The following is a 27,190-nucleotide window of genomic DNA, read 5'->3' on the forward strand; positions in this document are numbered from 1 at the left end:
GTATCACCCGATCGGAAATCAATTTTCTGATTTCCAAACACTGAAGTTAATTTTCTAACTTCAAACCAATCACCCTTGCGTATCACCCGATCGGAAATCAATTTTCTGATTTCCAAACTTTGAAATTAATTTTCTAACTTCAAACCGATCACCCTTGCGTACCACCCGATCGGAAATCAATTTTCTGATTTCCAAACACTGAGTATAACTACTTGTGATAAAAATGATTTGACATAATTGGCAAAATTGCATTTATTCAAAGTCGTTATAAACTGGAAAGATACATAATTAACTAAAATAGAACTTTAAATGAGAAATGTTCCAGGTGTTGGGAATAGGTTTTCCATTCAAGTACTCCAAGCGGTATGCACCATTGTTCAGATTCTCTTTCACCCTGAACGGTCCTTCCCAGTTAGCCGATAATTTTCCATGTGTTGGATTTTTCCTCGCTTCACCCGTTCGTCTCCACACTAGATCTCCTTCTACGAATTGTCTTGGTTTGACTTTGGTATTATAGCGTCGAGCAACAAGCCTTTTATGGGCTTCCAAGTGAACGNCTGCCATATCACGCCGTTCGGGAAGAATATCTAAATTGCTTCTAAGATGCTCTTCGTTCTCACTCATATTGTTAATATCTCGCCGTAGCGTAGTCTCCCCGACCTCTACTGGCAGCATTGCATCAGACCCGTACGTGAGGTTAAAGGGTGACTCCCCTGTGGCACTATGTGGAGAGCATCGGTATCCCCACAATACCTGTTGCAACTCGTCCGCCCATGCTCCTTTGGCCTCGCCTAACTTTTTCTTCAACTCTTGAATGATGATTCCCAACTAGTCAAGGGTGTGATTCCCAACTCCTTATAAAATGCTACGAGCTTTTTGTCAATGAATTGCCGACCATTGTCGGTGATGATATACTTAGGTAGCCCGAATCGGCAGATTAGTCTCCATACAAACTTTTGTACCTGGGAAGCTGATATTTTAGCTAGTGGCTCAGCCTCCACCCATTTGGTAAAATAGTCAATTGCAACCAAGAGAAACTTGAACTGAGACCGACCGGTTGGAAATGGACCTACTATGTCCATTCCCCATTGAGCAAAGGGCCATGGAGATACTATGGCTGAAAGTACCGCTGCTGGTGTGTGTATTATATTCCCATGTTTCTGGCAAGCCAAACACTTGACAACAAAGGTTTGGCAATCCTTCTCCATTGTTGGCCAGTAAAATCCTGCCCGTAACGCTCGGGCCCTTAACGAACGGCCACCGCCGTGCCTCCCATAAATTCCTTCATGTAGTTCTTGCATCACGTATTCGGACTCATCTTTAGATATGCACTTCAACATTGGGGTGACATACCCTCTTCGGTATAGTTCTTCACCGACCATGACGTATCTGGCAACCTGCTTCGCTTCTTCCGTTCGGAGAGTTACTCCTGCCTCTTGTTGCTGAATTAGCTTTACAATTTCTCTTCTCCAATCGTCTCGTTCGGCAACGGAATAGATTTGTAAACATTCAACTGCAGGCTTGAAAATTATCTGCCGGACCAAGGANGATAGATGGCCCTTCTCTTTACCAGTGGATAATTTTGATAACCGATCAGCTCTTTGATTGTCGCTTCTGGGAATGTGATTGACTTCGATGCTGTCAAAGTGTGCGAACAGTTGCTTAACTCTGTGGGAATATTTGAGAAGTTGATCATCCTTAATTTGGAAGGTGTCGTTCATGTGACCCGCTACCAGCTGTGAATCCGTCTTACAACAAAGCTCTTTAACTCCTAAGTCGTGTGCTAGCTCAAGGCCGGCTATTAAGGCCTCATACTCAGCTTGGTTATTGCTGGTTTTAAACCGAAAGATCAAGGCCTGTTCAACAACTATTCCGTTCGGTCCTTCTAAGACCACGCCCGCTCCACCTCCTTTAAGGCCGGACGATCCATCTACATATAATGTCCATGAGTGGCAATGGACCGATCTCCTTGGGAGCTCGGCCACGAAATCAGCAAGGTGCTGGCCCTTGACTGATCCTCGTGGTTCGTACCTCAGACCGAACTCAGAAAGTTCGATGGACCAGCCAATCATCCTACCTGCTAAGTCGGGTTTTCGCAAAATTTTCGAAATAGGGTAATCTGTTCGGACAATTACCTGGTTTCCTTGCAAGTAGGGACGGAGTCTTCGGGTGGCGATCACAAGTGCTAGGACTATTTTTTCCAGTTGTTGATACCTGGTTTCAGGTTCCTTCAATACCCGACTGATGAAATACACTGGTCGAAACTCAGGAATTTCCTGCACTAATGCGGCGCTGACCGCTTCTTCACCGACCGCCAAGAATAGATGCAAATCACAGCCATAGTCCGGGCGTCTCATAACCGGAGGGTTAGAGAGAATTCGCTTGACTTCGTCAAATGCCGCTTCACACCGATCGCTCCAATCTACCTCTTTTTGTTTCTTCAGCAGCTTTAGAATCGGCTGAATTCGCTCAGCTAATTTGGGTATGAATCGGGATAACGACGTAAGTCTCCCGACCAACCGTTGTACCTCCTTCAAACTACTCGGACTCCTCATTTCCAAAATAGCGCGGCATTTATCCGGGTTGGCTTCAATGCCTCGGGAAGTAAGCATGAAACCTAAGAATTTTCCTGCAGACACTCCGAACGTGCACTTGAGAGGATTTAATCTCATTCCGAACTTCCGCACTTGATCCAGAACTTCGGCCAAATCCCGCAAGTGGTCTTCCACCGATCGGCTTCTCACTACCATATCATCTACGTACACTTCCATACACCTTCCTATTTGATGTTGAAAGACCTTATCCATGAGTCGTTGATATGTTGCTCCTGCATTTTTTAGCCCGAACGGCATTACCTCATAATAATAATTGGAGCGTTCCGTTATGAAGGCCGTTTTTTCCCGATCGGGTTGATACATGGAGATTTGATTATATCCCGAATATGCATCTAAAAAACTTAAGATTTCGTATCCGGAAACTCCATCTACTAAGCCATCGATGCTTGGAAGGGGATACGTGTCCTTCGGGCATGCCTTATTAAGGTCTGTAAAATCCGTGCACATTCTCCACTTGCCGTTCGGCTTCTTGACCATCACCACATTTGACAACCATGTAGTATACTTCACTTCTCGTATAAACCCGGCTTCCAATAATTTTGTTACTTCTTCCTCTACCGCTCTTCTTTTCTCGTTGCCTAACCTCCGCTTTCTCTGGGCAACTGGTCGGGCATCCTTGAACAGTGACAGTTTATGGGATATGATGTCAGGATGAATACCTGGCATATCAGCTGCTTGCCATGCAAACAAATCTTTTTTTTTCAGCAACAGTTCTTCTATTAAGGTTGCTTGATCGGTAGTAAGATTGCGCCCTATGGTAGTACATTGATCCTCCTGCTGCCCAATAACAATAGGACGTGTATCCCCTAGGGGTTCCACCCGATCGTCAAATTGTGTTCGAGGGTCTAATTCCATCATAGCGACTTCTGATCGGTGGCCTGAGAAAGTAGTACCTCTGGGCTTGACCTTCAAACCTGCAGTGTAGCATTCACGAGCCATTTTCTGGTCGGCCCGAACGGTGGCAACCTTTCTGTCATCGATGGGATATTTTAAAGCTAAGTGTGGGGTCGAGACGATAGCCCCAAACATGTTTAAGCACGGTCTTCCCAGTAAAACGTTATATGACGTGTCGGCTTCTACTAGCAGGAACCGAACCTTCATTTCCTTAGCCTCCCTGTCGGCTCCCAAACTGGTTCTCAAATCAACATATCCCTTTGTATCTACTCTCTCTCCTGCGAATCCTACTATCTGTTCATTGAAAGGCAAGATCGCATCCTCCGATATATCTATTTGCTTGAAAGTCTTCCAATATAATATGTTGGCCGAACTTCCTTGATCTATTAAGACTTTACTCACTTTGTACCTGGCAATCATTGCTGTTATCACCATCGGGTCATCTTGCTCCAAGTCCGGTGCGTGAAAATCGTCATCCGAAAAAGTGATGGTGGGCATGGATCTTTTTGGGGTGTCTGTTCGGTGGGAGCTGTGTAAGCTTCTTAAGTGCCTCTTGCGGGCGGCTGACGTCGATCCACCGCCTGCAAACCCTCCAGAAATAGTGTTGATTACTCCTCGTATCGTTCGGTCCGCACTTCTGCTTCTACTTCGATCAGCTCTAGGGCGACTCCTTTTTCGGGATTCTGATTGAGATGGGAGCCGATCGGATCTGGTTGGCACTCTTCCCCTATGGACGAACTTCTGAAGGTGTCCGGCCTGAACTAAAGATTCCAACTTATTTTTCAAAGTAAGACAATCTTCAGTTGTGCGGCCCCGATTTTGATGATATCGGCAATATTTGGTTTCATCAGCTCCTCTAGGCGTAGGTATTTGTACCACCGCTAGTAGATCGGCCCTTAATGCCTCCTCCAAAACTCTCGCCCTTGGTGCATTCAAGGGGGTATGGTGAATATACTGTTGTACTTGGTTACGCTCTTTGCCTCTGTAGCCTCCTCTCCTGTTATTGCCACCGGACTGTGGTCCGGGTGTCATTTTGGCCGGTCGGGGCATTGACTCTCGCTCCTCTCTCCCACGTTGATGGGCTCTTCCTTCTTCTATGCGAATGAAACTGGCCAATTTGTTTTGTAGTTCGTCCATGCTTTGAGGTTCTTCGGCGTGGAGATAGTCACAAAATGGACCAGGTTGCAATGCAGTGGTTAAAGCACTCACCACCAGTCGTTGATCGGCATTCCGCACTTGCCTAGCGGTACGGTTGAACCGATCCATAAATATTTTGAGGGACTCGTCTCGTCCTTGCCTCATTCTTACTAGGGCCGTGTAAGTCACTCCGGGCGTCTTACTCGCAGCGTACTGTTGAGTAAATAGCTGGCGTAATTCGGCGAAGTTGTCGATGGTTCCGGGTTGTAGTGAATGGAACCAATCCAATGCTTCCTCTTTTAGCGAAAGAGAAAAAACTCTACACCATACTAGTTCATCGGACGAATATACTGCCATGGCATCTACGAAAGATCGCAAATGTTTAATAGGGTCAGAGGAGCCTCCATACTTCTCCATTGAGGGCAGTACTTTGTTCTCTGGTATGATTGCCTGCATTACCCTTTGCGTGAAAGGATGCAACCCCTCCGCCTGATCACCATATGGAGGATTTTGATCCTCGTTTCTCTGCCTCTCATCTCGATGATGAGGATCACCTCTCTCATTACTCCGACCTCTTCCTCGTCCTCTGTTTCTACTCCCGACTCTACTTACCGATCTTCCGTTATCTCTGCCTCCACCTCGTCCATTGACTCCTGCAACTTCCTCTCCACGCACAGGATTTTGTTGCTCCTGTCGCCTCTCACCTTGAGTAAGAGGTTGTTCCCCAGTGTCCGAATGATAGGTTTCTACATTGACAGAGCGGTCGGAATGACCTCCTACTCGGTTCGCTTGTTCCGCCCTTATTGTTGCGATTTCTGCCCTCATCTCCTGAATTTGCTGTTGCAAGTTCTGTAAGATCTCCAAAGGCACCTCTCCTGCCATTGTGGTCGTTTATAGGTCAATGAAGATGAACTCGGGCCCCACGGTGGGCGCCAAAATGTTTCGGATGGAAAGCCTGAGACCAAGTCACGACCTTCTGGAAACGACAGCAATGTACTCTCTCTCTCTATCTGGTAACGAATGAGGATCTTTGTTTCTCTTACCGACCGGCTACTACCTGCAGGTTAGCACTCCGACGCTCAAGTTAGCAGAGTAATAGCTCGAATGTGAATACTTAACAAAAATCCAACCCTTTACCTGACATTCTCCCTCCTATTTATAGACGTGTGTCTTTGGATATGGGCTGCAACTGCCCATACGTGGTGGGCCGTGATCCCTTATATTTCGGGCCATGATCCCTTACTCTTCGCAGTCAACACAACTGTTGGTAACTTCCTAGTCGTCTGCGGAATTGCAAGCTACAGGCCCTAATATCTCGCCGAGACTTTCGTTACACGCTTTGCTCTGTAGCATAACATTGTGCCTCTTTAACATTATATGTCCCGAACAGATCTTCGGTCTTCCCGATCACCCAACCGGTGCGCCCGAACAAACCGATATGTTCCGTCATAATGTTATTCTCTTTTTGTGCTTTGCCCCATTTAACTCCATCAACAGATTTCCCGATCGCATTGCCGGTGCACTCGATCGTCTATATAATGTAATATATATGAAGGTATTTGNTTCATCTTTCAACACACCCGATCACACTACCGGTGTGACCGATCCTCCGAATGTACCCTATCTCCTTAATACACACGTACCAACTGAAAAACAGGCATACGCGTGTTAACAAACCCATATATATATATATATATATATATATATATATATATATAAAAGGTAACATTCATGTGAGTGTGGAAGTTGGTAGGGATTAGTCACAAGAAATAGACAGTAGCCACATGTGAGTGACTTAGCTTTCTTTTGACATATTTGGAAAACCCATCCATTGTGATTCTATATCTGATTTTATATTTGTTGGTATAAAATGCTTAACTAATTTTATATATCGAACCAAACTTTTTTCTTTTTAAACTTTTTGATCTTTTCATTCGTTTTCATTGTTCGGAAAAATTAGTTTGAATATTATAAAAATTGGCAAGTAAAAAAAATATTACTGAGTAAGTTTTGTGGATTCACGATGACTTCGAATGACTTCTTAGCGGTTATGATATAAAATTATATATGTTAGACAATTTTTTTTAACAATAAATAAATTATTCGTTATTATTTTATTAGTTTATATATTTAAAACAGACTAAATTATTATATAAATATTGAAAAATAATGGTTAAAAAGACATTTTTAAAAGACATTTTTAAAAAATAAAATAGTTAAGAGCAGTGACAATTGTAGTATTAATATTCCACATTAATGAAGTATGAACAAATTCATATAAAGATTGTACAATAACTTCCAATGTAAGATTTTAAGTTAATTGATATATGTTATTTGATGAACTTGGAACCCAAACTATAGTCATCGAAAAGAAAAAGTGAGAAACTATATGTTTTTTTTTTTTTTTTTATGTTTATAAGGGTTAAAAAAATATAAACTCTTGAAAAGTGTTACGTTCAGCGTACCAAATGCACGAGACAATATGGGTTAGGACAATGATACTTTGATAACTCTTTTTTAATAATTTTATGACAACAGAACACATGTCATTATTTTATTCCGTATGTTTGAATTTATCTTTAAAAAAATATTTGAAACGGACTAATCATAGACTGTTACGTATGCGTTGTCAAAAAGTTGTCAAAAAAGAATTGTTAAAGAGACTTTTTCTTATGGGTTAACTTTTGACGACAAACTTTACGTAGGATTTACAATAACTTTTGACGACAAACTTTTCACATGCGTACGTATTTCAATGGATTGATTTTAACGAACGAATAAATGGTTTTAACAACACTTTTTTAATAATTTTTTGAGAATCCATACGTGACAGATTGTGATTGGTCCGTTTTAAATATTTTTTTAAACGTAAATTCAAATAGATCAATAAAATGATGACATGCGTCCTGTTGTCAAAAAATATTGTCAAAATATCATCCTTTAATGAATTATGTTAAAATATGTATAAGTATATGTATAACATATTATTTATATGTATACATTGGAAAAAATATATTTTTAATTCATTTATGGAAAAAAATATTCAAATTTATTGTTACGCACCATTTAATTTTGATTTCATTGAGTCAAAAGAATTTTAACTTCATATATATATATATATATATATATATATATATATATAGTGTAGTATTTAATTTTAGGAAGAAAAATATTTATTGCAGTCTTTAATTAACTTTAATGTCATAATTAATTATCGCTTATTGTAAAAAGTAATTATACCTTTTTATTAATTATAATGAGTATTTTCTGTTTTATATTTACTTTTTGAGTAAGGATGAGATAACTTATTCTGAACCTTTTATTTAATTTCAAATTAATTGCTCAAATTAGTTAACAATAATAAAGTGTATTCAATTTTCTATTTATGGAATAAATAACATTCCATAAAAAAATAAAAAAAGTTAAGATTATGAAGAAGCATATAAAACAGTTTTTCTCCTCCTAGCTTTGCAATTTTCTTCTCGTATTTTTTTTATTCATATCTCACAAATTTTTCTAATACATTTTTCTATCATTCTTTAATTAATAATTGAATTTCCTCTGATACTGAATAATAACTTTAAATATACATATGAAAATTACCAATATTTCATGAATTAAGAAAAACATTTTTTATATATTTTACATGCACGTAAACCACATGTTATTCATAGATAATAAAATCAATTTTCTTTTCTTGAAAGTCATAATATTTCTTTTCATATTTTTTATTTTTATTTATGACTTATCAAATGATTTTTCAAATTCAGTCTTACGTATATCATCTAGAATCATTTTTTTTCTATCCCTTTTTCTTTCTTTTATTATTTTTTTCTTGTTATCTCCCATTATGGAATGATTTCTAAAATTAGATATTAGGGTCACTAAAAAAGTTTTAATACAAATATTTATGTTGCTTAAAGTAAAAAAAAAAAATATTAATTTGTTTTGTTATATTACACGGTGTGCTCTCTCGCATTCAAACTAATTTAATTTTTATGATTTTAAAATATTCATTATTTCAATCAGTTTTAAAATTAAGTCAGCTTAGCTATCAAAACAAATTATGTAGAAGAAACAATATTTTCATGTAAAACTTTTAGCTTTAAAAAGAAAAAAAACTAGAGCTTCTTAAGAAACAAACGGTTAAATAAAATATATCAATATTAAAAACATTATAAGTATTATAAATAATAAGTTTCAATCTTAAAGATTATCGTCAAGAAGAGTTTATTTTTTGAGATAGAAAAAGATCATGATAATTTTATAATTCTTTTTAATAACTCTTTTGACAACAAAATATCATCATTTTATTAATTTATTTGAATTTATTTTTAAAAAAATATTTAAAATGAATTGTTTGTAAAAAAAAAATTGTCGTTAAAAAGACTTTTTTTTTTCAGAAAAAATAACAATCCAATTTTATTTCTAAAACTTCTTGATCGATAATTTCGCACAAGTTTCTTTTCTTTAGTGTAATTTGTTTAAATACAAGAAGCAAACTGAAATCATTTGAAGATTCTACGAGTTCTTGGTACAATCGGTTGGCTTGAAAGAGACAACTTTTGCTTCTAGATCAAACCCAATAAGATAATTTGACTGAACAAAGTTACCATAAATTCCCCCATTACTACTGGTGTTGGTGAACGCCAAGCAGAAAACAGAATCTTTGGGTGAAACGAAGGTTTGAAATGGTTCCAGTTTTACATCTGCACCTTCAAAATGTGCAGTTAGCGTAGGACCAGGAAGATTATTCTTTGTTCGATAGCAAAGTTGGGTACCCAAATCAGGATCATCCACGACAGGTTTCAGGGCAACCTGGTTCTTCACTTCAGCCGCCACACGATCGTAAAACTGTGTCGGTAAGATAGTCGGAGGTGTTCCTGAGTCAAGAAACATGTTACCTTTTTCAACATTTTCTGAAGAACCATCATAGTGCAAATACTTGTTTCCGACACTGATACCTAGTAAGGTCACAAAATAAGGTGTTTTGTCTTCCTTTGTAACCAAAGGTGTCGAAACAACACCACTCCCAGATACCTTACTCCCTCTGCCAAAACTCATTCTGCTAGAAACACTCACATCAGTGTGGAAAGGAACCAAGCACTGTGAAAACATTTTGGCTCCAAAGGATGAACCCATTTGAGAAATCAACGACGCTGGGCCTCCTCCTAGGCCTATGAGACCCATCTCATGGTCGTTGAAACCTTCTTTTGAGTCGTTGTGTCCACAACCAAACACAATGCCTTTAAGAGGAACGCTTGCTCCTGTCGTTGAAGTGAACGTCACTGTTTCTTGTGCCAAAACTCCTTGTGTCATGGAACCATCTCCGTAGGCGTAGGTGTAGCTGCATTGCTTCTCAGGAGAACAGACACCCGTGTCGACCAGATGACACAAGTTTGTGTCGCATGATATGTTTTTGTACGAGGATGATTTTATAGGATCAAACATGGGGTTAAGTTGCTTGTAGCAGCTCTTGCATGGGATGCATTGTGTCCACATGAGATCGCTGCCCGTGTCTGCAATACCGTAGATTTTGAACGGTGGAGTTCCAATGGAGAGTTCCATTAGATGCTCACCAAGGTATGCACTCACTGGGGCTTGTGGAGTTGTTGACATGGCTGAGAAACCTCTCAGCCGTTGACGGAATGAGGCTTTGGGAGAAGTTCTTCGAATGAGTTTAATGCTGAATCCTTCGTCTGTGCTGCCATGGATGGCTGAGAAATTTAAAGGAAGAAGAAACACCACAGAAATGATTATGGTTACAGGGAATCGCTGAAATGATTTCAGATAATAAGAAGCCATTGTTAGAGTTATTATTGATCATGTTATATATAAACTTTTGTATTTATATAGGTTGTGATGGTGAAGCTCGAGAGAAGTTGTAATGGGTTAGAAAATTAACGAATTAATGTGATATTAAAATTTGAAAAATAAAAGTTAAATAAAACAACATTTTAAAAGAATAATTATTCTTTTCATCCTTGACATTAACTTTTATATTTATTAGCTTTAAAATTTTCGAGGTTGGGTTTACTCAATAAATTTTACATTTATTGAATAATTTATGAAATGGAATGTAAACAATAATAACATTAATTAATATAAATACATGAACAAAATTAAAATTTAATTCTACATTTAATACTTCGAAAAGGACTAATTTTTAAGAAGATAAAATTCAGATAACTCAAATCAATTGCTTATTAATGTGAATATTATACTGTTACGTAATATATATCCTAAATAGATGATAGAAGTTTATTTTTTTATTTCATTAGAATTTTATATTTTAAAAAAATTGAGATTATCTCAATTCTATGTGGTGCTGAATGTTACCCATAATTTTATCTCAATTCATGACACCCCAAAAGAAAGTCCAGTGTGATTTTATTGGGCTTCTAAAATTTTATTGGAGGTATTTCTTATTGTACATCCATAATGCTTCCTGCACCTTCATACGTCTAACCTGAAAGATCATTTTACCCCTATATTATAATTGAGTTTGTCTTTACAGATTTTCAAAATGAGAAAACACATTACAACTTCAAAACTCAAATCTCTGCATCCTCTTCCCTCGCAAAGCCCCCTTCCCCAATCCAAGCACAACTCCCTAATCCACTTTTCATTTTCTTTTCTTATTAAACATATATAATTTGGAGTACTTTTTTATTTTCAGGTTATATAATTCGAAATACAAAAATCTTATATTTGGATCAACAATTTGAAATGTAAAAATTAAAAATTAAGGTTAAATATGTTTTTGGTCCCTTATCTTTTAGTGAAAATTGGATTTAGTTCCTCCTCAAAATTTTGACCTAATTTAGTCTTCCAATTTTAGAAATGTATGAATTTAGTCTTTTTAACTAAATTTTGTTACATTTATTTGATCTTTCAAACACATTTTATGATAGCATTTGGGTTGTTTACACGACACATTTTTGCTTCAATATTAATTGAGAAAGGCGTTTGAAACATCAAATAAAGTTACAAAATTTGGTTAAAAGGATTAAATTCATATTTGGGGACTAAATTAGACCAAAGTTTTAAAGAGAGACTAATTCAAATTTTCACTGAAAGTTAAGGGATTAAAAACATATTTAACCCAAAAATTAATTTCGAATTACACAATCCTGAATATAAAATAAAAAGTATTTTTTTGATGAAATAAAGTTAATGAAATAAAAAGATATTTTTAAAAAATATAAAAAAAAAACAAGTATTTAAGTTTTAAAATATTTTAAATGTATTATTAATTATTTTTTTAAAATTTTAATGAAATATTTTTTTATATGCTAATAAAAATTATGATACTTTATTTGAACAAAATCACATTATACAAACTAAACTAATAATATTTGAAATTTAACATAAATATTTTATCTTTTGAATTTTATTCTATACAATGATAATAAAATTCATGATAATATTAAATTATTATATTATAATAACTAAAATGACTTTATACGTTTTGTAGTGATAAGATTATACTTATGATAATGAATTAAAAAAATATAAAAAAATAATTAAAAAGGTATTTTACATGATAAATAAACAAAAATTAAAAATATTAAAAAAAACACAAAAATAGTCAAATTTATATCTCATAAACAATTTGATAAGTCATTCAACCAAATCAAACGAAAGAAAGAAAAGATACAATTAAAGGTGTAATAAGATAAAAAAAATATATTTTTAATATCTAAAAGAAACCTTTCGTATATCAAACTCATCAAATTATTAAAAAACAATTAAAATTATTTTAACAAAACAAAAACTATAGAACAAAAATCAAGGATCAAATATAATAAAAAATATAAGTTATTTTGTATATTTTAATCCATTATTTCAATGTAATAAGCATAATAGTTCCTATAAATGTTGTACTACATCATGCATTCCGTATTGGATGAGATTATCATTATGATAGAAGTCATTCAAAACTAAACAATACAATACAATACATAAACATATATAACTTATTCATAAATTGTATTTTTTGTGTATATATATATATATATATATATATATATATATATATATATATATATATATATATATATATATATATATATATATATATATATATATAATTATTTTACGTATTGATGGTCCCCCATCCATATCAAACCAGGAAAGGACTGAAATACGAAGATAGATGATAGTCATCTCTTCAAACATGAAGAAAATTATGTTTTGAATATATTTTTCTTTTAAGTTATATTTTACTCATTAAATATTTATTTTGACTTTATAAAATATATTAGATATTTCATTATAAATATAAATAATTTTATTCTTTAAACTTTATAACTGTTTTTTTAAATTTTAATTAACTACTTAATTATAATAAAATTATAAAACTGTTTATTTCTTCAGTAATATTGATAATTTTTTATATTTAAAAAATTGAATACACACATGTGCTTGCATTAGTTATAATTAAAAGAATTCCTCAAAAAGTAAGGTTCAAATAGAGTATAATTATATTAAGAAAATATGAAATATTATAAATAATAATTCATAATGATTTTCATGGTTAGAGAGGTACAGTACTATTTGGTTTGATCTGAGAGAGATAAGATAAGAATGAGTAGTTATGATTTTCTGTTTATCTAGATATAACAATATTTTATGATAGAATAAGCAGATTTTATTTGTAAGTAAGTAGATATTTTATTATCAGTTTTTATTATATGTACTTCGTCTAAGATCCGATTTATCAATGTTTAATAAAAATTATTCACAGTAGATTAAAGAGTAGTAAGATTTTCTCAACATAGACTAGGAAATAACAATTAAAAATAAAATTTGCATTTACAATATTTCCAAATGAAATCATTCACAAATGCTTACTTTCTGATGAAACAAAGACAGGTTTCGTTTTCTTTTTTCCTTTTTCAGTTGCTATTTGTTTGTTTAGGTATAGGAGAGCAAATAAATATCTTAAAACTTTTGAAAAACTTATCTTTAAGTAAAATCCATACATATTGATTATTTAAGTGTTTTTGGTACAATCTGTTGGCTTGAAAGAGACCACTTGTGCTTCTAGATCAAACCCAATCAAGTAATTTGACTGAGCAAAGTTACCATAAATCCCCACATCACTACTGGTGTTGGTGAACCCCAAGCAGAAAACATCATCTTTTGGTGAAATTAAGGTTTGAATTGGTTCCAATGTTACATTTGCACCTTCAAAATGAACAGTTAGCATAGGACCACGAAGATTATTCTTTGTTCGATAGCAAAGTTGGGAACCCAAATCAGGATCATCCACGGTAGGTTCCATCGCAACCTGGTTCTTCACTTCAGCCACTACTCGATCATACAACTGTGTTGGTAAGATAGTTGGAGGTGTTCCTGAATCAAGAAACATGTTACCTTTTTCGACATTTTCTGAAGAACCATTATACTGCAAATACGTTTCTCCCACACTGATACCTAGTAAGGTCACAAAATAAGGTGTTTTGTCATCCTTTGCAACCAAAGGTGTTGAAACAACTCCTTCTCCTGATACCTCACTCCCTTTGCCGAAACTCATTCTGCTATAAACATTCACATCAGTGTGGAAAGGGACCAAGCACTGTGAAAACCTTTTGCCTCCAAAGGAAGCACCCATTTGAGAAATGAACGACACTGGCCCTCCTCCTAGGCCTATGATACCCGTCTCATGGTCGTTGAAACCACCTTTGTTGTCGTGTCCACAACCAAACACGACACCTTTAAGGAGAACGCTTGTCCCTGTGGTTGAGGTGAGTGTGACTGTTTCCTGTGCCAAAACTCCTTGTGTTATGGAGGCAGATGCGTAAGCGTAGGTGTAGTTGCATTGCTTCTGAGGAGAACACACGCCTGTGTCGAGTTGATGACACAAGTTTGAGTCGCATGATATGTTGCTGTAGGAGGAGGATTTTATAGGATCGAACATGGGGTTAAGTTGGCTGTAGCAGTTGTTGCATGGCACACATTGGGTCCATATGAGATCACTGCCCGTGTCTGCAATGCCATAGATTTTGAATGGTGGAGTTCCTATAGAGAGCTCCATGAGATAGTGACCAAGGTTTGCACCCACTGGAGATTGTGGAGTTTCTGACATGGCTGATAAACCTCTTACAGGGAAGGCTTGGGGAGAGGTTTTTCGAATGAGGTTAATGCTGAATCCCACATCGGTGTTGCCGTGGATGGGTGAGAAATATAAAGGAATAAATACATGGGAAATGATGATAACCACAAAGAATGAATGAAAAGAAGCCATTGGAATGTGTACGATGAGACAATTAATAAACCAGAGAGGATTTTGATGAAGAATTTCTGTGAAGGATTTGTACTTAATTTATAGTGTTAGTTGGTCTGTGTTTATTGTTGGTTAGGTGTATCTGTGCCTTAGCTAGTGTTGATGACCTAATAGAAGCTATGATAGGTTGATTATTAGTTCATATGTTATTCATTCCATTGCATTAGTATTTAATGTAATAAAATTATAAATGTATAATTAATAATACTAGTAATTGTTCAAATGTATTTCCCTTTTTCTCTCTCACTGGTTAAAAAAAATTCTATCAAATTGGTGTCTATCCAAGTAAAATGTATCAAATTAAATATATATGTTTTTAATTTGTTAACTATGTAACTTTTTTGTTTAAAAAAGTTTGTTTTCTTACATTTATTTGATATAAGAATAAAATGATTGAGAGAATAAATTTTTATATTTTTTCAAGTGGAAAATACAAAATAAAAATAATAACATCAAATAAATATAAAAAACTTATGTATGTTAAAATATTATTATTATTTTTTTTTTAATTTGAAAGAGTGCATAAAGTAAAAACTTTCTTTCTCCACTTCAGGCCCATGTTCAAATATCGTTGGCTTTGTTATGGTTTTAAGGTATTCATATGAAAAATTAAATGTCTATGCCATTTTTTTTTGGGTTTAATTAGTATTTTAAGGATGTAAAAATACATTTTAAAATGTTTAATTAAAATGAGAAAATTTGTATTTTAATGTGTAGGAAAAACAAATATCAAAGTTTTTATTTTTGTTTTATGGCTTCTCCAACTCCTTGGTTGGTGGTTGGTAGTTGGAAAGTCAAGTTATGGAGGTAGCACATTCTCCTATATTCATTAATAATATAGTAATAAAAAGGCATTATCCTACAAAAAATAATTTGAATGAACAAAATGGAAAAACAGAAGAATTTTGTGTCACTTTCTGTTATAAACAAATCTTAATAATTAATTCCTTTCAAATATTTTGAATCAATTAATAATCTTTTTGCATTTAACTCGCAAATCACAACATGTGCAAGGAGATGGGGTCATGAAGAAAGGGAAGGGACTTACATGTTTATTTTTTTATTTTTTTTTTACATTTATTTGTTCAAAGATATTAATGCAAAACGGACTTCCTCAATTTGCTTAGCCTCAACGCTGAAAGTGAAAATTGATGGTCTGTTCGGTGTAAACGCACTTTTCATTGCGCTTTTTAAATCTGGCGTTATTGTTCTTCTAAAACGTTGCTTAAAATTTTAATAACAAATTAATTAAAAAAGACAGAAATTAATACTTCAATAAGTATTACAATTTGATTAAACATATTTTTTAATTACTCTATAAGAGATAATTATATATATTTTTCTAATAAGTATTATTCAATAAATTCTGAATGATGGTAGCGTCAGACATTTATGCACTTTGTTTGGTTAGCCCATAACCAATTCACGGAGTACAAATTCGCGAAACGTGCTTTTGTTTCTTTGATTCCGTTTGGGAATGAATGTTCAACGGTCATTGTCTCTCTCACACGTACCATTTACCCTTACACGTGTCAAGGAAAACACGAATCAAACACACGTTAGATCTACATTATAAAACTTTGTAAATTTAATTTTAATAACAAGGTTGTATTAGAATTTTTTTAAAAGTTTAAAACAAATAATACTAATATTATATTATTGAGGAAAGAAATTCGAAGGAATATTCCATTATTCCTTTCAACGGTCCGTGTCTGATACGCGTTATCCCTTTCTAACAATACTGCGTATGATAGTAAAAAGTAATTCACTTAACATTATAGTTAAATCTAATTAATTTAGTTGGCCAAATTATATTCTTTAAATAAAACATGTAACATCAATAATCAATAAAAACTTAACATTCATAGATTTTGATTAAAAGATATATCACTTGAACTATGATTTACGCATTTTATGATTTTAATTTTAAATATTGAGTTTACAAAATTAATTAGATTGGAGTCATCTTAAATATAAGTTTTTAATGTATTTATTATAAGAGTGAGTAGTTATTAATTGCATGATAATTCCTAATTTAATTATAATTTGTTAATTTACCACTAACATGTTTTAATTAAAATCAGATTTTGCATATCATGTGTTTGTTATTTTTCATTAGTATATATGCTGAAGAGATTCATCACAACTCTGAGATATATAAATTGTCTTTCTATTTATTTAATTTTATTAATTTTACTTGATGTGAAAATTTTAATTTATACTTTTAATAATATTAAAATCATTTAAATGATACTATCAATATAATACTATACCAGTAATTTATACATGATTTCTCTTACATGATAAAATAAATAAATAATTTATTGACAATTTATGAATAGGAAAGAAAAAATAAAGGAGAAAGTAAGACTCACCGCAAAACTAAAGAGAGACATGAAAACATGATTTTTGAAGGTAAGGAAAACACAATAAAAATGAATTACACCTTTATACTAAATATATTAAAAAAAAAAATTCTATTTTAACGAAAAATCCATGTATTACATGTATGAATGTTAATAATATTTATATTTATAATTGGATATAAAAATGAAAATGAAAATTACGTATCTATATTGTCTTTGATTATTGTTACAATATTTATTCACATTTTCATGTTGTTTATTAATACTTATAAAATATTTTAGAAAGTTTATCTTTTAAACTTTAGTTTCGTAACTCGTCTATTTTATTATTTTACCACGTGTTTTATTTTTTTTTTTTTCAAATTGTTTAAACACCTGATCTCTTCCTAATTATGTTAACACTAATTTTATAAAAAATATCACATTATTTATATTTAAACATAAACTTAATAACAAAATTACATAAGTGTCCGAATTACACGTGATTATAAATATAGCATACACGTGCTTAGTAAAGGCTGAGTTAAAATTATATGTTCGATATTATGTCTTATTTTATATTTATTTATTTAATCCAGTCATTTTATTTGTTTATTATTTTTAATTTAATTTATATACTGTTAAAAACTTGAATTATTAAAAGATGTAAAATTTTGTTTAATTAAATAAGTTTTTAGTTTCTAAATGTTTATATAAAATTAAAATTTATTTGTCTTAAATTTTGATATATTTTAATTATTAAATTTTAAAAAAATTTAGCAAATATTAAAATAAAAACATGTGAAATAGTGTAAACACATTAAATATTAACAAAATATATAAAAAAAATTAATGTATTTGGATTAGAAACAATTACATTTATTTATCTTTAAATTTTAAAAACAAAAAATATATTAAAATTTTTTACATCAATTAATTTCAAGTTTTTATTAAATTTAAGGGACTTAAAAACATTATTTAACACTTAATTATTTTAACATATTTGTTCTCTACTTGGAGTTAGGAATATTACTTATGTAATTATAGATATAATTTGACTTTTTTATTTATTTATTTATGGTGAGTGTGGTGCTTTGAATATTAACATTAAAAGACATGTACCTTTGTACGTATTGAAATTACACAATAAAGGAGTTATTTTTCAAAATCGGTATTTTATGGTTGTAAATTTATTGATCCAGTAATATTATATTTTCATAGAACATGATAAATGTAAGAACATTTGGACCACTCAGCAAATAAAAAAAATGTCACGAGTATAACGTGCAGATGTGTAAATTATTACTAACAGTGTTGACCAAATAAAGTTACACCTTACGATATATGAATTAATGAAACAATGTTTGATTCAATCTATAAGTATTTTAATTTTGAAATTAAAACTTGTAACTTAGATAGAAAAAGAAGGGTGGAATACAACATATTTATATTTATTTAATTTAAAAACAATGACTTAATTTGGCTAAAAACCATTTAAATTTAATCAAAGACGCACTTTACTATAGTTGTTTCATTTTATTTTTCATAAATATATATATATATATATATATATATATATATATATATATCGGTAGTAATAACTAGTCATTTTTCAAAGTTCAAGAAATAGTCACGTGCTTTTTGGAAGCGTTATTTTATTTTTAACAGCTGGAAGTGTTATTTTATCATGCATAAAGAACATTTTAATCTGTTATTATTCACATTCAAGATAAAAAAAAGTAAAAAATAAAAATAAAATATTTTCTGTAATCATGTTAGTGTTAAGTGTAACATTTTTGTCTTTTTGCCTAAATTAATGTACCAATTTGTTTCGATTCGAGGTTTAGGCATGATCGTTTCCATATTTGAAACGAAGAGTTATATTGAAATGGTGATTACATTTAAGTGTTAATGAGTTGAATCTGAATTAGGAGAATGTATGGTACAAGTCACTTCAACAAATGTGCATGTTTGTTATATGTAGAAATGCTTTAATCACATGCTTAAATGATTGTTGTTTTAATTTATGTGAATTTGTGTGATTATTACATAACAAATTTCGAATAATATATAAACTATGGTTGTTCGTGAATATTAAACAAAGCTATTTTATCATAAATTCATTTTATCTCGTCATTAAATCAGTGATGCCATTACAATTAAATTATTCGGGTAAAGTTCTGCATCTTAGTAGTTGTACAGAAGAGGAAATAAAATAAGATGTGGTTGAGTTAAGTACTATTATTATTATTATTATAATTACAAGTATGCTATGACGTGTGTGAACATTTTTTAATTCAAATAATAATTTTTTCAAAAAATAACCTAAGAAAAATGAAAGGTATTTTAAGAGAGAAAAGCATATAATAATATATTCAAAGATAATGTTTTTAAAAATGGTTAGTGTAATGGTATCTAAAATAGTAACGGCGTAGGAGAGGAAACGAACGGGGTTAAGGAAGACTGTTACGTTATGCGTACGTGTTAGGTACGAAAAGGGAAGCGGCATTGGCACCATCTTTCTTGTGTTGTGTGTGTCTACCTTATTATTATTATTTAATTTAATTTTGTGTATAAATATTAGCATCCTCAACCACCACATCAAACACACAGACCAAGCTCAAGCTACAACTGCACACACCCTTCTCTTTCTCTTTCTCTGTTCTTCTCATTGTATGGCCGCCAATTCGAGTAGCCGAGGGATCACCGCCTTGGGGAAGCGCGTCGCCAACAGGATCTGGACCACCAAATCCCCCTCACCTCCTCCCACTTCCAGGTACCTTTTTTCTTGCTTTTCTCTTCTTGCCATGCTTAATTTCTCTCATTATTATCACATACTTGATTAAGTAGAAATTAAACCACATAATCCGTGACTATGAGCAGATTTTCTGATCTGAGTTCTGGATGCTGTCGACTTTGTTGTGATTATTGATTAAGTAGTCTCTTTATTGTGTTGAGTAATCCGTGAATCTTTTGAAGATCGCTGTGTCATTTTCTAATATTCCCATATATATATATATATATATATATATATATATATATATATATATATATATATATNTATATATATATATATATATATATATATATATATATATATATATATATATATATATATATATATATATATATATATATATATATATATATATTCATCCTTTCTTATTGTGGAGCCAAAAATTAATAGGATATTAATCTGGAAATCTCTCGATTAACCGGATATATAATTTCCCCCTTTTGGTGGAAGAATTTTGTAGGCGACCGTGCAAAGAAGAGTCTGGAAAGTGTTACCGTCTTACCCCTATGTGTAGAATTAATTTCCCCTATCACCGGCTTCCACTTTTTCTTTGTTCTGTTCGTAATTTTTTCCCTTCCTTATCTACTTCCTCCCTGCGCTTTTTTGGGTGACATCTTATCTAGCCTTCTGGGGTTGTGTGCTGCCAATTTGCATAGTATAATATTATTATTATTGTATTGTAGTGGAATGTCTATATCTCCTTCCATCTTGGATTGTCCTATACTGAGATGAACCATCTTCCTTCTCCTTGTTACATGGGATTAGGATCCGTCGTCACTAGTAATTTTTTTTTTCAAGTTCCCCCTTCTGTGGCATTGAGCATAATATAAAACGAATAAAAGTGAAAGGCATCTTCATCCTTGGTCGCTACTATCTTTTATCTTTTGGGATGTGTACGAAACGTATGATTTGACAACGGGAAATATCAAGTCCTTGGTTGGAGATGGAGGCCAAAGACAAAGCAAGGTAAAGTGGATGAGGATAATTGTTTTCCAACTCATCCTCCTCAATCCACCCACCACGTCCCTTTCCGTGAGTGTTTGTACCCTGAGAAACTATCAAGTTGCTTGCTTCTTTTCACTTTTCAATATTTTGTCTAACGTTTTTTCTCTTTTTATTATTATTATTATTATTATTATTATTATTATTATTATTTCTGTTGCAATTACATTTGATTTTTTTTATATTAAATCTATAATGTATGAAATATGAACAGTGCTTTTCTCTACCCGGTTAAGCATGTGGTTAACAATAAATTATCTACCTTTAGCTTTCAAAAGAACTATGACTTGCAATTGGTTTAATGAAGAGGCCATCCTAACTAAGTCATCAATATGATAATTATTGCTCAGATAGTTATTTTGGTATATCATAGTTTAGTTTAAATTGAATGAAAACTATATCGACGTGGAAAATATATAACGATAAGATGATAAGGTTAGTCTTTGTGGGGCCATTTTTTAATTATTATTAATTGATGATGGAAAATTAGAAAGGGGGACCCGGGTTGTTTCCATCTGGCCAGGAACTTTTTTATTTTTAGTGTAAAGGCCCTTCTATCCGTACTATTTATATTGTATTTTTAAGGATGTTCTTAAGATTGCAAAACCTGTTCTTGAACAATGGGAACGTCAATTCTTAGTGGGAGTAGCTTTCCAATTAAACGGAACTTTGGAACCTCAGTACATAGTGAGAGTAACTTTCAATGAATTGGAACTTTGTAATGTGTATTTTATTTAAACAAATACTCACTTAAAGTTTTGTATTCGTTCGACTTGAAAAAAAAAAAAATAGTTCTAAACTTTTGTCTTTATTACTTGTATGGTTCTATACTTTTGTGATTTTTTTTTTCTTTCTTATCAGGGGTCTTTTCCATTAAGTAATGTCTGTTGTATTTGCCACCCTTATTTATGCACACATATTTTAATACACGAGCTCAATTTTTATGTTTGGTTTTTATAATTAAATGGACAATATTTACTATCTAAAAGTGATACTTTATGTTTGGCTTTTTAATTAAATGGACAATATTCACTATCTAAAAGTGATACTTATTCTCTGATATACAACCACTTTCTAAAAGAACGTTGAGTTTTTTCCCTTTTTTATTTTGGAGTTTCGTTTAAACACAAATTTGTAATTAAGCAATTATTAATGTCTACTATTTGCTAAAGTGAAGTGACCCTTCCCGTGTGCCGGATTGAATTAATGGCATTAACAGTACCTATATTAGCTGTAGTTTCCAACGTACGCGAGTTCCATGCTTCAATAATTTTATGTTTTTTTTATTGGGGAGATATAATACCATTGCAGTGCCTGTTAAAAAACATTTTTGTCTGTGTCAACCTGTCCTAGTTCCTACTGGGGGTTGAATAATCTATTCATTCAAATGTGTGATGGTTATGATGTATTATTTAGTAAGACTTCCTTTTTGTGTCAAACTTACAGTTATTTGAAGCTGTTTTTTTTAATGTCCATTTTTTTTCTTTATTTACCTACCAGCGTGTAAAATTTATGATATTTATTTTATACTTATCAGCATTATTTATATTAATGTTTTTGTTTAAATTTGATGAGTCATGTTTTACATTACAATTATTGTGATTAATCTAGATAGTAAATCATAAAGTTGAAAGCTTTGTTGAGTGGGTGAATGGACCTTGAAGAAGAAGGCGTGGAAAATGCGTAGTGAATACTTAAATTAATTGGGTCGGTTGGTGGTCCAAATCTAGATAGGCTCATATATACCCATCACGTGCATCTGTTTCTTTTTTTTTCTTTGACACCTAACCATCTTGTGCATACCATTAGGTCCACGTGCCTAATGTACTGCAGTACTCTGTTTCAAAATTGTAGTTGTTTTATAAAAATGAAAGTCACATTTATTATATATTTTTAGAAATGCATGTTATTGTTATTTTCTATTGATAAAACTAATTTTTATTTTAAAAAAATTAATAGAGAAAGTTATTAATTGGGAGTATTTAAATCTTATTTGATTCTAATTATGATTTAAAAAATGTTCATTTGAAGCAGAAAGGCAGGTGGAGGAGCAGCATACAGCAGCAGTTCGGTGTACGACAAAAACCCTGATGATCAGATCCAGTCTGGACCTGTTCCAGACGATGTGATCCACGCCACTCAGTCCGGCAAGTACTGGGCCCCACACCCACAGACTGGTGTATTTGGGCCTCCCGGCGACCACCTTGCTTCTCCTCCGACCTCCTCCACTGGCGGTGGAGAAAGCTCCTTTCATTCTGATGTGCTGGAGGAGAAGGCCTGGTTCCGCCCCACGAGTCTGGAGGATTTGGAGAAGCCTCACACCCTTCCTTGATTACCAACTGCATTATATTATTAATATTACAGAATAAATAAAAGACAGACAGACAACACTTGTCACTAGCACTGAACAAGTGAAAGTTGTGTGGGTGAGTGAGTGAGCCTGGTGTCTGGTTCATTACTCCATTTAGCTTGCTTTTGTAAATTTACCTATAGTACCTTTTATCTACCATGATCATGTATGTTTCTTTCTACTTTCAATATCACACTTATGCCTATGCTTTTACTCATAAATCTATGCTGTTATGTCCTCTTCGTCCTTACCCTTCAACAACCCGTTTTGGTTTTCATGACATGACACTTTAATCAATCTAATTTCAACTTCAATTAAGACGATGTTCACTTAAAATGGATTTGAGAAGGAGTAATTGAGTGGATTTGAAAAGATTTAAATGTAATTTTTGTTGTTTATTCAGTAAATTTAAAAGTGAGTTAGAATGAATTTTGAAATAAAATTTGTGAAAATTAGTGTAAAATTTAATTTATACAACAGATTACAAAAATTTACTTCTAAATCTATTTTTACTTATATTTAAATTTATTTAAATTTAAATCTATTTAAATAAACAATAAAAAAAATTATTTTCAAATCTTCTCGATTAATCTTTTCTAAATCTATTCAAGTAAACCAGATATAAATGTGTATCATCGACTTTTTCGTTTTTATACTAGCTAGTTTTGTTGGTTAATGTGTATTTTATCCTAACAATTTTTATTATTGTTTGAATAAAAGATAACATGAATTATGCTTTTCGAATTTTACCCTTTTGTTTGATCTAAAGCAATACATTTTATAAAATCATTACATTACATAAGATAAATTTAGTTTATTAATATAATAATCTATGCTTTAATGTACTGTGTGAAAATAATTCTTAAAGGTTTTGAAGAGGAAGCATTAAAAGATTCTGTTGAAAATGTGAGTATCATTTAAAACCAAAAAAGGTTAATGTTCTCTGTTTTTGTTCGTTGTCATTTTGAATTAGAGTAATGGTAACTTTTTCGATTAACATTACGATAGATATTTTTAATCCCAATTTATAAGGACGGTGTATGGTACATGACTAAATACTTTTATAGGTGATAACATAATAAATTATATTATAAATAATATGATTATCAAAGTATTTTTATTTTTTATGTGCTGATTTGGAGTAAAAGAAATTCTTAGAATTAGTTTTTACTATAATTCTCTTCATAAGAAAATATTGATTAAAAAAATTGAACATTTTTATTATTACTCACCAATATATTTCATTAACAAAAAAATACGTTTTTTTTAGATTTAAAAATTAAGCAAGTCTTAACTACTTTTTATTTTTTATTTGATTAAACTTTTTTTAAAATAGTTCAACTTTTTAACTAATATTTGACTTTTGGTTACATTTTTCATTGACATTTTAGAAATATATCAAGAGACTAGCAAATATTAATGAAATTAGTTAAATGTTAATTTGTGTGATTAATGATATGCAATTTTTTCTCACTTTTATACCATTTTCTTTTCAATTGTCCTACTATTTTATATGTTCTCAATTTGTTTTTTTTTTTTATATATAGTATGCATAATTTTTTTTTTCCAAATTATGTCATTTGCTATTTATCTCACCCGATGCTTTTATATAAAATTAATTTTAGATTATGAGATGTAATTAATATGAAGAGAAAAAATATTATGCTCATTCCTTAAATGAAAATGAATCGATCTGAGAATATTTATAGTAGAATATGAACAGCTTAAAAATAACATAATACGAAATTGCTATCCTTAATAAATATATGGTTTAAATCCTTTTTTTTTCTAAGTTAAGTTCTGATATTCAGTTTAGTGTCCGTTTTTTAAAATGTCAACTTTTAATTCCTATGATATGAAAAATGTATCAAATCATAGAGACTAAAGGTTGACATTCTTAAAAGCGATGACTAAACTGAATATCAGAACTTAACTTAGGAACAAAAAAAGGTTTAAACCTAAATATATACATTTTAAGTGTAAACACTTTGTATAATTAATCCATTAAAAATCATTATTAATATAATTTAGTTACGATAGTGGTTAAAATAGCAAAGATAACTGCATGCTTGCTATAATTATAATTAATGCCTATAAACAAGCTTAGGTTCCATTTTCTACCTATTCAATCTCATTCACTGAGGCACTGAGTCGTGACTCAGCATAACTCGGAGTTATTTGAAAAATGTTTTTTATAAATTAATCTATAAAATGTTTTTAACTTTAATAAGAATATATTCAACTCAGTCTTATTAAATATATTTACTTCTGGTTTTCATAAAGTAACCAAGACACTCTTAATTACGATATCTTATATTTAGACCGTGCTAATTATCTTTTAGCTTTTAAAAAAATAAGTTCTTTATTTATTAAAATACTTTTATAAAAAAATGTTGGACTAACTTCGAAGATGAAGGTTGGTTTTGGTGACATGTTATGTCTCAGCAAAAAAGAAATGTTAAAAAAAAATATTTTAACATATTTCTTTTGAAAATCTTTTGACGTAATACATGTGTAATTTTTTTACTGATTGATTATTTATTTATTATTAATACTGATTTACTCTAATTTTGACATGTATATTATATTAAAATATTGTAAAAAATATGTATATTAACTTACCATTATTGATATAAAAATATAGGTTTAAACCTATTTTTGATCCCTAAGTTATGAGCGGATATTCAGTTTAGTACCCGCTTTTAAAAATGTCTTAAGTTATAAAAAATGTATAGAATGAATAATTTTTTTTATGTTAATGGTCAAAGTACAAAGAGTAATCTAAAACGTTATTATTAAGAAACAAATCAGAGCAATATAAAGATGATGTAGCAGTTGTTAAGAAACAACCAAAAACAGTATTTCAAATAAAAAAAAAAACTCATTTAATACATTTTTTATAACTTAAAAATCAAATATTTACATTTTTAAAAACAGAGACTAAACTAAACATCCACTTATAACACTTTGGGACAAAAAGAAAGTTTAAACCAAAAATATAATTCTCGAGTTTGGTATGGAAAGTACCACTACGTCATCAACAATTTAGCCTATTAATTGCTACCAATGGTGCTGTCATGCGAGTTGACACCACAACCCAAATTCAATTTATTCCCTATAATTGCTATAATTTAGACTCAATTTTTAAAATGATATGAAAGTTATTAAAAATTTATTTTAATTACTTTCTTATTCTCATAAATACAATCAATTTACATTTTCTTGTTAAAGTAATGTAATTTTAATGTCAATTGTTAATATTTCCACTACAATTTTTTAACATACTTCTTTTACAATATTAATATAACAATCTATCATGAAAGCAACTATTAACACTATCTTCAACACTCAACATATTATCTTTTATTGTTTAAAATTAATTAAAAACCAAAAATCAATAAATTAAACAAATTGTAAAACTCTCTAAATATTAAAAATTCAATAAAAGTGCACGATAAAAATAAATGTGTTAGGAAACATAGTTCTAAAATTTCGCATATCCTGGTTCGTGGAACGTTGGATGTGATGGAATGAAAAAGAAACAAAAATTGAATAAACGAAAGACTTGAAAAGTGAGAATGAAGCCAAAATTCTGTGTTGATTTTTTCCTCTCGTAAATTACGGTAAAATAACTCAATCAATTACGAAATTCACATAATCCATCACGAGTCTTTTTTTTTCATTTTTTTAAAAATATAATAAAAAATAAAATAATATAATATCATAATATAACAACTAATAACCAAAGTCAAACACATT

The 27,190-nt window shown here is 31.5% G+C and overlaps 4 protein-coding genes across 6 annotated transcripts; 1 reads left to right on the forward strand and 3 right to left on the reverse strand.

The window, feature by feature from the left end:
• Positions 1-288: 288 nt before the first annotated feature.
• LOC106776576 lies at positions 289-5,528 on the reverse strand. The gene is made up of 2 exons (XM_014664059.1): positions 963-5,528; positions 289-828 (listed from the first exon to the last, which is right to left on the reverse strand). The coding sequence occupies exons 1-2, from the start codon at positions 5,526-5,528 to the stop codon at positions 289-291; spliced, it is 5,106 nt and encodes a 1,701-aa protein (XP_014519545.1).
• Positions 5,529-9,167: 3,639 nt separating this feature from the next.
• LOC106776577 (aspartic proteinase CDR1-like) lies at positions 9,168-10,451 on the reverse strand. Its single transcript, XM_014664060.1, has one exon. The coding sequence runs from the start codon at positions 10,449-10,451 to the stop codon at positions 9,168-9,170; it is 1,284 nt and encodes a 427-aa protein (XP_014519546.1).
• Positions 10,452-13,471: 3,020 nt separating this feature from the next.
• On the reverse strand, positions 13,472-16,119 carry LOC106776578 (aspartic proteinase CDR1-like). The gene is made up of 2 exons (XM_022775628.1): positions 16,048-16,119; positions 13,472-14,970 (listed from the first exon to the last, which is right to left on the reverse strand). Exons 1-2 carry the CDS (start codon positions 16,117-16,119, stop codon positions 13,645-13,647), a joined length of 1,398 nt encoding a protein of 465 aa, XP_022631349.1. The 3' UTR covers positions 13,472-13,644.
• Positions 16,120-19,866: 3,747 nt separating this feature from the next.
• On the forward strand, positions 19,867-23,652 carry LOC106777937 (late embryogenesis abundant protein At5g17165). 3 transcript variants are annotated; one of them, XM_022787466.1, is made up of 2 exons: positions 19,867-20,058; positions 23,113-23,652. In XM_022787466.1, the coding sequence occupies exons 1-2, from the start codon at positions 19,958-19,960 to the stop codon at positions 23,411-23,413; spliced, it is 402 nt and encodes a 133-aa protein (XP_022643187.1). In that variant the 5' UTR covers positions 19,867-19,957; the 3' UTR covers positions 23,414-23,652. The 3 variants fall into 3 exon arrangements, with proteins under 3 accessions (XP_022643187.1, XP_014521252.1, XP_022643188.1); XM_014665766.2 differs by having other exon boundaries at positions 19,868-20,058; positions 23,116-23,652; XM_022787467.1 differs by lacking the exon at positions 19,867-20,058 and adding an exon at positions 20,889-21,045 and having other exon boundaries at positions 23,116-23,652.
• Positions 23,653-27,190: the final 3,538 nt, after the last annotated feature.

This window comes from Vigna radiata, chromosome 11 (assembly GCF_000741045.1).
Source record: "Vigna radiata var. radiata cultivar VC1973A chromosome 11, Vradiata_ver6, whole genome shotgun sequence".
Lineage (NCBI taxonomy): Eukaryota > Viridiplantae > Streptophyta > Magnoliopsida > Fabales > Fabaceae > Vigna > Vigna radiata.